This window comes from Juglans microcarpa x Juglans regia, chromosome 3D (assembly GCF_004785595.1).
Source record: "Juglans microcarpa x Juglans regia isolate MS1-56 chromosome 3D, Jm3101_v1.0, whole genome shotgun sequence".
Taxonomy (NCBI): Eukaryota; Viridiplantae; Streptophyta; class Magnoliopsida; order Fagales; family Juglandaceae; genus Juglans; species Juglans microcarpa x Juglans regia.
In genome coordinates this window covers 27,992,007-28,005,500 of record NC_054598.1, presented here as the reverse complement: position 1 = coordinate 28,005,500, position 13,494 = coordinate 27,992,007, and the positions used below count along the sequence as shown (strand labels likewise).

Genomic DNA, 13,494 nt, shown 5'->3' with positions numbered 1-13,494 from the left:
AACAAAATTATTTCTATAGAATCAGCAGATGAACGTACTAGAGTTGATTAATGCCACATGACTTGATCCTATTGTTCCACCATATAAATGTTAATTTCTACAAATCTTTTTCAACAAATCCTAGAGTTTTTTAAACCAAAATTTATGTACTATCACAAACATATCATGCTATTAACATTTTTCCATTTGAATATTTAGGCCATGACTGTAATTTCAAAATGTGGTATTTTATTTGCAAGCAGGAGTATTCCTTGTTCATTCAGGCTCATTCACTTTCACAAAACTTTTTATTTCATCTCATCTCATCTAATTTTTACAAATTTTTTCAATTTTCACACAAAATATAACAAACAATTTAATTTTTTTTAATCCCAAAAAAAAAATAATATTAAAAAAATATATTCTAACAATATTTTATTTAACTTTCTACTTTTATCTCAACTCATCTCATCTCATCTGCAAAAAAAAAGAGATCTCAGTCTACATATTGTATATGGTGAACTACATCGCAAAAAGGCTTCTCTCAACTGAATTTCATACCTCTTGATTTGCTAAAGGCCGCTAAAGCTAAAGCTAATTAAGCGTACGTTCTCTGTACTAGTTAGAATGTAGAATCCCATGGAATTTTCTTTAGTTATGATGCTTGCCTTCTAAATTTCTGAACATATGGTTGGTATAGATGTTAATTTGGTAGTTAAATTTCTAAACCCGCCTTAGATCTCTGCCACTATCAAGAAAGCAAACTTATGCAGCTGCAAGTTCAATGCGAGAAATTAGATGATATATTTGTCGAATCTTTTTTGTCAAAACTTATAATATAGATGTTTACATCTATCTGGTTTATCTTAATACCCAATTCAAATCCAAGTCTATTTTTTTTTTTTTTTTTTTTAACATTTGAATCTTTCAACATCTGAAATATAAGAAACAATCAACAAATATTATCTAAACTGATCTGCTGGAACTTTTGATTCAATTGGCATTGTCAAGAATGGAGGATCTTCTTCAGATGCTGATGGAATTATTTGGCTAACTGCAGGCCCCCTCAAGTGAAGGGGGAATGGACATGAAGCTCAGCACAGAGTTGAAGAAATAAGCATTAATAAGCATGCAATTGGAGAGATTCCTATGAACAATGAAGACCAATATCAAGGGAACCTTTAAGATAGGGTGAGACCCGTTTTGCAGCAGACTGATCAAGTTTATTAGCAGATAGGAGATGAACAAGGTTTAACTCCTACCACCTTGGAACAATGTAATAAGTCACATGTATCCCAAAAAATAATGAGGAGGACCTCATATCTACCTGATAGGTATTGGATAAACTAGAGTGATATGAGCTCTTTTAGACTTCTTCTAATTTGAGGTGAATAATAAATAAAAAATCAGTTTATTTGTTAGAACTCCAAAACAGAAAGCTTCAACCAAAAAAATTAGGGAGGTGAAGCAACCAGCCGGATGGGTGTAAAACTTCATTTTACACCCACTAATAACAGTAAGACATGTAGAAACTCTAGGAAAATGAAAAATGGAGGTGCACTAATCAGTAGTCACTATAACTTTAACTAATATTTATACTAATACTAATATAGTTATACTAAATCACTATAACTAATATTAATATATAGTTATACTAATAGTACTAATACTAATACTAATACTATTATATAGTTATACTAATCACTGATTCACTTAACAAAATCACTATAATTATCTATAGTATTAATATCACTATGACTATATCACTATGACTATATATTATTATATAGTATTAATATTACCATAAGTATAGTATATAGTATTTGTAATAATTTAGTATCAATGTATTATTATATAATATATAATATATATTCCATAATGTATAACATATAGTATTAATATCACTATATCACTATAATATACATATATATATATATATATATATACTATATGTAGTAGTAACACTATAATAGTATAATATATAGTATTAGTATATATTAATATATTATAAGAGTTATAGCATAATAAATGTACAATAGTATAGTTAACTTAATATGTTAGTATTAATATCACTATAACTATATATAGTATTAATATCACTATTAGTAGAGTATATAGTATTAGTATTAGTATTAGTATTGGTATTTTTTTTTTTTGAAAAGAGAAACTGATCTCATTAAACAAGATTACCAAATACAGCCTGAACTTGAAACGGATCAAGTTAGGTAATTACAACATTTCTTTTGCAACAATAGAGAAGATACAAGGTGGGCAAAATTCAATGTCATAAAGATCTTCTGAGCATCCAAGAGCATCTTTTGCTAAGCTGTGTGCTGCCGAGTTTGCCTCTCGAAATACATGTGAAACTGTCCAATGGGTAAAAGAGTCTAGCACTTGTCTTGCATCACCTGTCAGGCATCCACCCATGCTCCAATTTGTAGTGTGACTTAACAACAAATCCACTACTTGTTTTGAGTCCCCTTCAAAACATAGCTGCTGCAAGCCAAGCTCTCTACAAAAGATAGCTGCAATTATTAGGCCATATGCTACGGATTTCCTTTGAGAGACCTGTTCTCACGAAGGGATCCAAGCAAAGGTCCCTGATAAGTACTCCAATTCCTATTCTCCCCTCCCTCGAATTTACAGCCACGTCCCAGTTGACTTTGAGCCACTCTTCCTCAGGTTTTTTCCAGTTGTGGACCTTTGCTTGGATCTTGACACTTGCTTCCTGTGCATCCTGTAAGACCTCCTTATAAGCTAAAAGGTCTGCTTTAGCCTGCTGGAAGACCACCGTGGGATGCTTGAAACCCTTTCCATGCATGGCCTCGTTCCTCCTAGCCCAGATTCCTTTCGCAATAACTACCACCTCATTGAGATTAGATGGATCAAGTGCATCTACCATTACTGACCATGTATCAAAGAAAATATCATTGTGGTGGGTCATTTTTTGCACCTTTCTAGCACTTTGGTTCCACACATCTTTAGCCGCATTGCAACCCCATAGCACATGACCAGTAGTTTTGGCTTCCTGCATGCAGATCAGACAGGTATTATCTTCCACTATCTTCCTCCTTTTCAGATTAGCCATGGTTGGTAGTGCCTCATTGCACACGCGCCAAAGAAACATCTTTGTCGCGGGGTTAACATCCAGCTTCCATACTGACTTCCACACCTTCGTGTCCCTTCTCCTTCCTGATGTTTCCCCTTCTAACTCCCTTTCCAACTCTTTGCTGAGGTGATATCCACTCTTTACAGTGTAGATACCGTTAGTAGTGAACTGCCATACCTACCTGTCTTCTCTCCCTCCCATGCTAATGGAAACAGCTTTAATCCAATCAATTTCTTGCGGGGTGAACATTTCATGAAGAAAATTTTCCTTCCACTGCCTCAATTGTGGATCAATGAGGTCACTAACTCTTTCACACCAGCATTCTTCTTCTCGGGTGGATATTACCTTGAAATCAGGAGAGGATGGTAACCACCTGTCCTTCCAAATGCTCACTTCATTTCCATTCCCTATCCTCCACATAAGGCCCTTCTTTAGCAGCTTAATTCCTGCATGGATGCCTCTCCATGCAAAAGACGGCCTTGACCCCAATTGTGCTTCTAGAAACCCATTTTTATTAAAACACTTCTGTTTGAGGACCCTGGCCACCAAAGACAATGGGTGCTGTAAGATCCTCCAACCTTGCTTTGAAAGGAGAGCTAGATTGAAAATCCTCAAATCCCTGAAGCCCAACTCACCTGCCTCCTTGCTGAAGCTGAGTTTTTCCCAGTTAATCCATTGAATCTTGGAAATGTTCTCATCAAAGCCCCACCAAAATTTCCTCAGCATTTGATTCAGTTTACCAGTAATGGACACTGGAAGCGAGAACATCCCCATAGTATAGGCAGGAATAGCTTGGAGGACTGATTTTAATAAGACTTCTTTCCCTGCAGCCGAAAGCTGATGGGTTTTCCAGTTTGCTACACGAGCCCAGGTTCTATCAATAAGAGCATGGAATGTTGCTATCTTTGTTCTACCCACCATGGCAGGTAATCCTAGGTACCTTTCAAAATTTCCAGAAGATTTAACACCTGCCAACTGCAAAAGCTGTTGTTGTTTAACCTGGTCTGTGTTCTTGCTAAAAAAGATGGAGGACTTGTCTTTGTTTAAAACCTGGCCTGATGCCTTCTCATATTGACCAAGGATTTTAAGAATACAAAGAAATTCCTCAGGAGTTGCTTGGCAAAATAAGAGGCTGTCGTCAACGAAAAAGAGATGGTTCACATTGACAGGGCCTCGTCCCATTGGCGCAGGAGTCAAGTTGCCACAGATCTCAACACTATTTAGAAGGGAGGACATGGCTTCCGCACAGATTATAAACAAGTAGGGGGACAAGGGGTCACCTTGTCTGAGCCCCCTTGAGGACTCAAAATTCTGTTGGGGCTCCCCATTAATGAGAATGGAGTAGGACACAGACCTAAGACAGGTCTGAATAATACTGATCCAATGCAAAGGGAATTCCATTTTGGTCATAATAGCTTCAATGAATTCCCATTCTACCCTATCGTAGGCTTTGCTCATATCTAGTTTAAGAGCCATGAAGCCTTTTTTTTCCTTTCATCCTTGTCTCCATGGAGTGCAGTATCTTGTAAGCCACTATTGTATTATCAGAAATAAGCCTGCCAGGCACGAAGGCACTCTGATTTGGGGAGATGAGCTTAGGCAGGATGCATTTTAGTCTATTAGCAAGGGTTTTGGAGATGATTTTGTACAGCACATTACATAGGCTGATGGGCCTATAATCAGCTACTTTCTTTGGACTTTTAACTTTGGGAATCAAGGCAATAAAAGTATCATTTACCTCAGCGAGTGATCCACCTTGGTTGAGCACCTGGAGGGCAAAATTACACACTTCCTCTCCCACTACTTCCCAATGCTTCTGGTAGAAATGGGCTGGGAATACATCAGGACCAGGGGATCCTAGAGGATTCATTTGAAAAACTGCAGCTCTAATGTCCTCTCGGTGAAAGGGGTCATTAGCCAGCCTTTCATCTCCACGGTCAGCTTGGTGTCCATAGCCACTAGACACTCCTCAAACTTAGATGGGTGAGAAGTAGTGAAAAGAGATGAGAAGTACCTTGTGAACACGTCCCCGATATCTGTCTGCTCAGTGACAACTCTCCCCCATGTATCTTCAACAGATTGGATTGCATTGGTTTTCCTTCTTTGACTGGCCTGCATGTGGAAATATTGAGTGTTCTTGTCACCATGTTTGAGCCAATGTTGCTTTGCCCTTTGTCGCCACTTTAAATCCTTTACTGCCAAAGATACCTCCACTTCCTTCTGAACACGCTTCATTTGTATGAGATGATCACCTATACCAGTGCTTTGAAGGTGGCCAATCTTTGCCATCCCTTTTAAGGTTGACAGTTGACTTTCCTTTTGGCTTTTCTGTTTCCAAATAATCAGATCCTTTTGGCAAGCATCAAGTTTCTGTCTTAGTACTCTAGCATCACAGCCTCTCCCATATTCTGTCTTCCATGCCTTTGTTATTGTCTCCATGCAACCACCTCTCATTTCCCAGGCCACCTCGCACCTAAAGCACCTCCCTCCTTTTTTCCCCCTATTACCTCCCTTATAGTTTTCAATGATAAGGGGAGAATGATCAGATCTTATTGTGGCAAGGGCAGTGCACGAACCCTTCTTAAATTCCTCATTCCATTCCTTGTTTGCCAAAGCTCTATCTATCCTTTCTTTTGTGAACACCATTCCACTCCTGTTATTAGACCATGTGAACCATAGCCGCTGAGAATGGATATCATTGAGACCACAAGCTTCAACTGCCAACCTAAATACCTCTATTTGCTTATATGGTCTACTTGCTCCACCCACTTTTTCATTTTGATGAAGGATCTCGTTGAAATCACCTGCACACATCCAGGCCATAGGACTAGGTGGTTTCAGCATCTTCAATAATTGCCAGCTGCTGCTTCTTTTAGCCGTGTCAGGGTGGCCATAAAACCCTATAAATTGCCATGTAGGTCCATTGTTCCTTTCCTTAATCAGAGCACTGATATGCCATCTCGTGTAGTTTATTATGTTGACTTGCCACGCCTCCTTCCATAGTAGGGCGATACGCCCACTCAAACCCACACAATCCACTGCAAAACACCCATCCATCTTCAAAATCCTCATCACCTCCTCCATTCTCTTCTTCCTACTCTTAGTCTCCACAAGAAAGACTAGGTTGGGCCACTTTTCCTTAGTTAAAAGCCTAAGGATCTTAACTGTCTGAGGGTTCCCAAGCCCTAGACAGTTCCATACTAAGGTACTCATTGGCGAGGGCAGGGCTGGACTCCAGCCACTGCCTCTTCATGGTAATTCTCCTTGTTCTCATCATACCTCCTTGTTCTCTTAACGCCGTTGCCCTCTTCATGTAACCTTCTTTTACAGCCTCGCTTGTAACTTTTTCTCAAAGCCTGGTTTGATATGTCTGCCAGAAGCTTTCCTTCACTACCTTCTGTATGGGGGCCTCTCCCTCTTGCCAGTCTCTTCCATTTCCGTGTGTTATTCTTTAAAGTCAACGTAGCAGGTGCCTGAGAACATCTTTGACAGAACGGATATCGGTCACCACCCTGTTCTTACTACCACTTTCCTTAGGGTCACTCTGCCCCACAGCTAGTGCAACATCAATAGTATCCAGTCCTTCGCTGACTTTTGCTCTAGACACGAGTCTCGTGCTAGTATATTTCAACTCATTCACTAAAAAAATTGTTGGGTCAAGCTCTATTTCCATTCCTGTCATAGCCTCCTGTCCATCTTGGGAACAAGTTTTACTTTCGGTAGTAGAAACCACATGCACGTGCCTTGTTTCCAAGTTGACTGTGGATTTCCTTGCGACATGATCTCTGAGTGGGGACCCTAGGTAAGGTCCAGAGTAATCACCTTTTCCAAAAGCTCTTTCTGTTGACGGTTGTACTCTAGGCCCTCTAAGTTCCTTTTCCTCTTTTTCCCCTGGGACCTTTACCTGCCTTTCTGCTGAATCCTGCTGATTGACAGCCTGGGATTTGTCCTTTGCCTCCTTCCAGTCACCTCTGGCCCTGCCACCTTATTGTTCCCCATGTTGGTGGTTGCCGTTAGTGGAGCCACCGTATCTGCAGCTGTAAAAAATGTTGGTATTCCTCGGCTACCCTCATAGCCAAGGGCCAAACTGTTGTGGTTGATCCTCATCAGTTGGTTGTTTAGGTCTTAATCGAGCGCAATCCTTACCCTTGTGGAAGAGCACTCCACACTGAAAACAGAAATTTTGCAATCTTTCATACTTGAAGGAAATCCAGTGTTGTTTCTCATCTAACATCAGCCATTTACCTCTCAGCAAAGGTTTATGCATGTTCACAGCAACCCTCACTCACATGCATCTTCCCCATGCACGTCCGTCTGCTTCAGTATATACCCTAATAACATGACCGATGGAAGCTGCAAACTGTTCCCCGAACCCTTCAGTCATCGTGGCAAGTGGCAGATTGTGGAGCTGAACCCAGAACGGTTCAAAAACAAATTGTATTGCGTTAATGGAAACTGTTTCGTCAACTTCTATCAGTGTGAAAAGGTGTCTATCGAAAAACCATGGACGGCCACTTAGAACCTTTTCTTTATCTCCCAGGTTCTGAAACTCAATCAAAAAGCACTGTTCTCCCAGTTCCTTAAATCTAACCCAGCCTTCTAACCTCCAAACCTGTGACATTGTGGACCTGAAAGCTTCACTGTTAATGCCCTTCTCTGACAACGACCTCCCAACAATGCAGTGGTCTCCCCTTCTGTCCTTCTCCTTTGATGATTCTTGTTTAAGATGGAACGGCAAACTTTCTTCTTTTGATAAGTGCAGTCTCTCCCAACGGTTTACTAGATCCTCTGCCTCCATTAGGTCCTAGCTCCTCACTGGTAACAGAAAAAAGAAAACTAAGCTCACAGAGTGTGAGACGTAAACCTTCGAGCACAAAGGCACTGGAACCTCACACTTCCTCTAGGGAAAGAAGGCACTCTGTATCTCTATTAGTATTGGTATAGTCTATAGTTATTTAGTATTATAATATATATTAATTTTGGTAAATATATTTCTATTAGATAAATTTTTGTAAAATACCTAAGTTGCATTTTATTCAAACTTGAAAACCAAACCGAACCGGTAAAACTGAAGGTACCGGTTTAGGAGGGTAACCGGTGAGTAATCAGTTTTCAAAAATGCAAAACCAGTGTATACCGGTTCGGTCTTAAATTTTGTCCAAAATCCGACCAAATCGGACCGGTTAAAAACCCTACTCACATACACACACAACCCAAAGTTCTGAATGACGATGAATATTCTTTTGACATTATGATATTTTTAGATTATATTGTCTATATTTAGTAATTCTCAACGAGAGGAGTTATGAGGATGAATGGAAAGCCCATCCTCATATTGTCTATATTGGGCCTGATAGAGAAACTAAAGCCCATCTTGGCCTGAGTTGCGCTCCTCCAATGCATCCAGGAACTATCAACAAAGCTAGCCCATGAGCCGTACAAGTCCCACCAGCCCATGAGCCCTTGAGCCAGTAGGCTCGTGTCGACGTGGATATACAAAACCCACCAACTCTGACACTCTTCTGTAGGAACACCTTGCATTTAAGGATTGTATCCAGCAAATAGACGGCGATTGCGGACAATACCCCTGGCTATGATGGAGTGCATAGGAAGTGATCGCTTCGTCCGCTTGCTATCAAAGCACAACCCAAGATACCATGCTGCATTAAAGACTACGACTTGACACTTGTGCTCGAGACACTGACCCCTAACACAGGGTATGAGTTGTCCCCCCCGTTATCCAATATAAAAGCCGAACACCAAGTAATAATGGGCTCTCTCAAATTTTAGAAGAAAACATGCTAAGGAAGAAATACTAACTTTGGCATTGGAGGTTCCCCAGAATAACCCCAAGCCCACCATTTCATCTGTATTGCAGGTGATTGAATCCAGTACCCGATGTACGAAACACGTCATCAACAGATAGTTTTTGAGTTTTTTTTTAATTTATGAATGCTTGGTTAGTACTGTGTTATTATTGTGGTCCCTCATACTAATTAATATAATGATTGGTTGGAATATGTTCTCATTCCAATGTGATCACATTTTATGGTTTAATAGTTAAATCTTCAATGGATTTAACTTTTAGCTAATCCAATGAGAGTACTCTTAACTTACTATGTGTAAATGTGTGATTTAAGTTGCTAATTGACATTAACATAAACTCTAATACATATTATGATGTTACTACACTTACTAATGATTTCAATTTTTATACATTAATCATTATTCAATTGCTTTTGTTTGTATTTTTTTTAGACACGAGTGCAAGAGTTGTTGATAACTTTCAATGAAAAAGACAAATGTTTTAGCAAAAGGGAGACATATATGTTAATTATTTCCAAATCTTACCATATATAGATTAAAATATTTTTGTTCTTATATAGTAGTATCAGATAAGGCCAGGCAATAGTTCCTCAAATATGAAATCAAAATCCAACTATGATTTGGTAGATCCAACCTTGATTTCTTTCTCTTATTAAAATTCAATTATTTTTATCATATTCTTTTATTTAAGCACTAATATTATTTTTTAAGATTACTTATGAGACTTTGTTAGAAACATGATGATCCCATTCATGTCGATATTGCTACTCACACTGATGAGCACAGTGAGTATATTGATCATGTCGCTAAAGATAATTATGTAAATGAGGTCATTTTCTGTGAATAAATTATGCAACATGTGAATAGATATTATGTTTGATTCCTCATTTCTTCTAATATATTATTTACTGTGTGTTTACTTTGTAATTGCAAGAAAAAATGATTGAGATGCAGTCAGCCTCTGATGAATCCTCTCCTAGTGACATGGACATATTCACGCAAGTGCTCGGGTGCATATCTGGTTTGGTAAGAGGTTTGAGACGTTCTTTCAAGCGTGTCGGTTCATCCTCCACGATCTTAACTTCGGAAGTTAATAATCTTACCAAAGATTTAGATGCAGCACGTCAAGAAATTGAGCAAATGAAGTTGAGACAGCAAGAATTGGAGACTCTCTTATCGTGACTGTATGATTTAGAGACACGTTTGCAGGAGCGACAAAGAAACCAAAAGGAGAGAATACGCATTGAAGTTCAAGAGCAAGTACAAAGGGAGATACTAGTCTAGATGGAACATGTTATGTCACTGTAGCAAGATCGCAATGGGTGAGAAAAGAAGAATAAATGAATATATCATCATCATTATTAGAAATTTTTATTATCTAATGTTGCAACTCTATAAGACATTATTAGTTGTTATATTTATGGTGTAATATGATACAATTCGTATGCTTTTTAATTTTATAAAATTAGTATTTCTGACCAATACGTTCGAATGCAAAGAATAAACATTCGAACATGGCTTCACATTTGAACCAATGTTCAAATATAATACCACCGAATTCTAACAAAATGTTCGAACGTAAGTCATTCCGTTCAAAAATTTCCACCCACAAACAATCTAAACGATCAAATGATTAGAATATATATGTTCGAATAACAACCCAACATCCGAACGTTAAACATTTTACGTTTGAATGCTTCACCATTAACATTTGAATGCTACATTCAAACGTCTCCGAGCAAACGTGTGAACGTTTTTACTACCGAATGTAAATATTAATCGTGCGAAGCAAAAACAACAAACGTCTAGTTTTTTAACGTTCGAATGTTAATCGGTCGGGTTAACATTCGATCGTTGGATTTTACGTGCGAACGTTACTTTCTGTGACAAATTTTAATTGTTACAAAAAAACTTCACATTCGAATGTTACACCTCATAGAAGACTTCCAACCATCACAAAAAGATTTTTTGTGACAGTTGAACAGTAAACCATTACAAATTACTTTCTGTGACGACTTTTAGGTGACAGTCTCAAGCCGTCACAAAAAAGTATTTGTGACGGTTTGCTTATTTTTTGTGACGGTTTCGTTTGTCATAAAAGCCAAAATTTGTTGTAGTGCCACTAGTTCCACAACTATTTTTAATTAAGCCTTCATTGTGAGTTTTAAAAAAAATCTTCTTAGAAGAGTGGAGTTTCGCAATACCACATTGTGCGATGGATCTTATTACTTCAGCTGATTGTCCTATCTTAAGATTATGGAATAAGATATCTTCAATCCCATTTATTATTGCATCTCATTGTTGTAGCGAAAAACCTTGGGCAAGCCTCTTTGAGGACTACCAACAAAAACCATCTACATGATAAGTCTTCTCTTGGACCATATAGAAGTCTATTGGTTAATAAAACAAGGTTTCTAGGCTACCTCATTGGTCTCATCTTCTCCTCTCAATATTTTCCTTTTACATTTTTTGAACTATTTACTAGGCCTATGCAAGAAACAGCTTGATCCTACCCGCTCGCTTGACCCGCCTTGACCCGCACCGAAAAAACCAGCTTTGAATGATGCTCGGGTTCGACCCGCCCAACCCGTTAAATCTCAGCAACCCGCTAAGTCACTCAAAACCAAGGTCTCCGCTACTTCTGCTTTTGCAAACAAAGAAAGCTTGGAAAAAATCACAATCCACTCAAAGTCATGCTCAATATGGCACCAAGAATCACTCAAAACCATGCTTGGAAAAAACCTAGATTCACCCAGATTCACCCAGATCCACCTTTTCCTTTTCCCTATCACATTCTCTGGCTTGATGGCACCAAGAGTCTCGCCCTTCGTGAAGCTTAACACGTGGAAGAACTTCAGGCCCAGTTCTTCAACAAAAGGTCAGACCCCAGTCAAAGCAGCACGGCCAAACCTAATTTTTCCTCCTTCTTCGAGGAGACGAAACATACTAAACACACAAGCAGGATGGCCAAACCTATTGCGAAGTAAATGATGAGTGTCTGGATGTCTCTAGGAATGCCGAAACTGAAGGGACAGCGTGGGAACACGGAGGGGATGTGCTGGATGTAGAGGCCTCGGTTACCAAAAAAGCTACCGTTGTCCTCCATCAAGGCCACGAAGCCCAAGATCGTCACAGTGGTGGAGCAAGAAGCCCAAGATCGTCGCCCCCACCAGAGTTTTGTCGTGATGACAATCATGTTAAACATCATCTTATTTCTATGAACTGATCATCTTAAGCTGCAGATTGAGCTGTAGATGATCTCTCACATGCAAGAATATTCATCAGATATATAAAAAAAAAAAAATGTGTTGACCTAATTTTGGGTCGGGTCAGGTTGGGTCGGGCTGATGCATTTCCATAAACATGCCGGGTCGGGTTGAGGCAATATACTAATCGGTTTGTACGGGTTGTAGCCCTACCATTTACCATATAGGTGTGAAAACTTTGGCATTATTATTGGGCTAGAGTATTATAATAAAATCACTGCCTATAAAAAGAAGAAAAATGAATCTTCATTCATTCTAGTTTATGTTGCATGAGGTGAGTTGGGGCCGCCACTTTGGAATGCAAATCTGAAACATTCTGTAGACTTGAGAGAGCAGAAAAATAAGGCCGTGGAAATGAAGGGATAAAACTATGACTACGTGTTAGATTAGCTCAAATGATGTGTGAGATGCTCTCTTTTGATAAAAGCTGCAAACTCTGTACGTACGTAGCTCTAATTTAATGATTTCCAAGGGTTCTTTATCACCAAAAAAAAAAAAAAAAAAGATTTCCAAGGGTAAGATTCTGCCATTTACATATGTCGGATAAAATTATTTCTTAAAAAAATTATAGGTAGATTTTGTCTGTTTTCGTCTCTACCATTTCTTCTTCTTTATATAATTTATTTAAATTAGCAATAAAAAATAGTCATATTCAAACAACTTCACAATCAGGTTATGAACAAAATAATAATAAAATATATAAAATTAAAAACTAACAATTTTTTCATGCTCTTATTGTTCAAACACTATGCTTCTTGCCCACTTTAGTACTATACAATGTCTCTTAAATTCCAGTTATTTACAATCTCCTCAAGTAGGCATTTTGATATGTCCTTGAGATAACTTTGTTTTTTTATTCAATGTGCATAAATATGTTGGAATGTGTACGTCAACCTTTTAAAGGATTGCTTTTAGGGAAAGAAAAATTAATTATAGAATTGGTTCAATCAAGCTAGAAATGTTGGCTTAATTAATTATGATGACAAAACGCTATTAGGTGGTGTGGTAGAGTCTCCTCTTTAGGCTAGTCTCTCTTGGAGACATAGAGGGGGTATGGTAGAGTCGCTATATATCTCCGTGGTGGTTTTGTTAAAGTGGCCGGATAGCTGAAGCATCGAAAGATTTAGTGTTTCAATAGTGGGTAATGGAAAAGTTGGAGGAGATGTGAGGTAAATCTCACTTAGAGGAGGAGGATGCTATAGCTATTGAAAGTGAGGATCTGGAGGACATTCACAGAAAAGGAGAGCTTTGTTTGATTGAGAAAGTGTGTATCGAAAGATCAATAGGAAAATCAATACTAGAATCCACTATGGC

At 38.5% G+C, this 13,494-nt stretch overlaps 1 protein-coding gene across 1 annotated transcript; it reads right to left on the bottom strand.

The window, feature by feature from the left end:
• Nucleotides 1-4,954: 4,954 nt before the first annotated feature.
• LOC121255187 lies at nucleotides 4,955-6,301 on the bottom strand. Its single transcript, XM_041155464.1, has one exon. It carries the CDS (start codon nucleotides 6,299-6,301, stop codon nucleotides 4,955-4,957), a length of 1,347 nt encoding a protein of 448 aa, XP_041011398.1.
• Nucleotides 6,302-13,494: the final 7,193 nt, after the last annotated feature.

What these genes read in the sequence shown, in the direction of transcription:
- LOC121255187 (XM_041155464.1), bottom strand. Translation starts at nt 6,301, where the DNA reads ATGAGTACCTTAGTATGGAACTGTCTAGGGCTTGGGAACCCTCAGACA.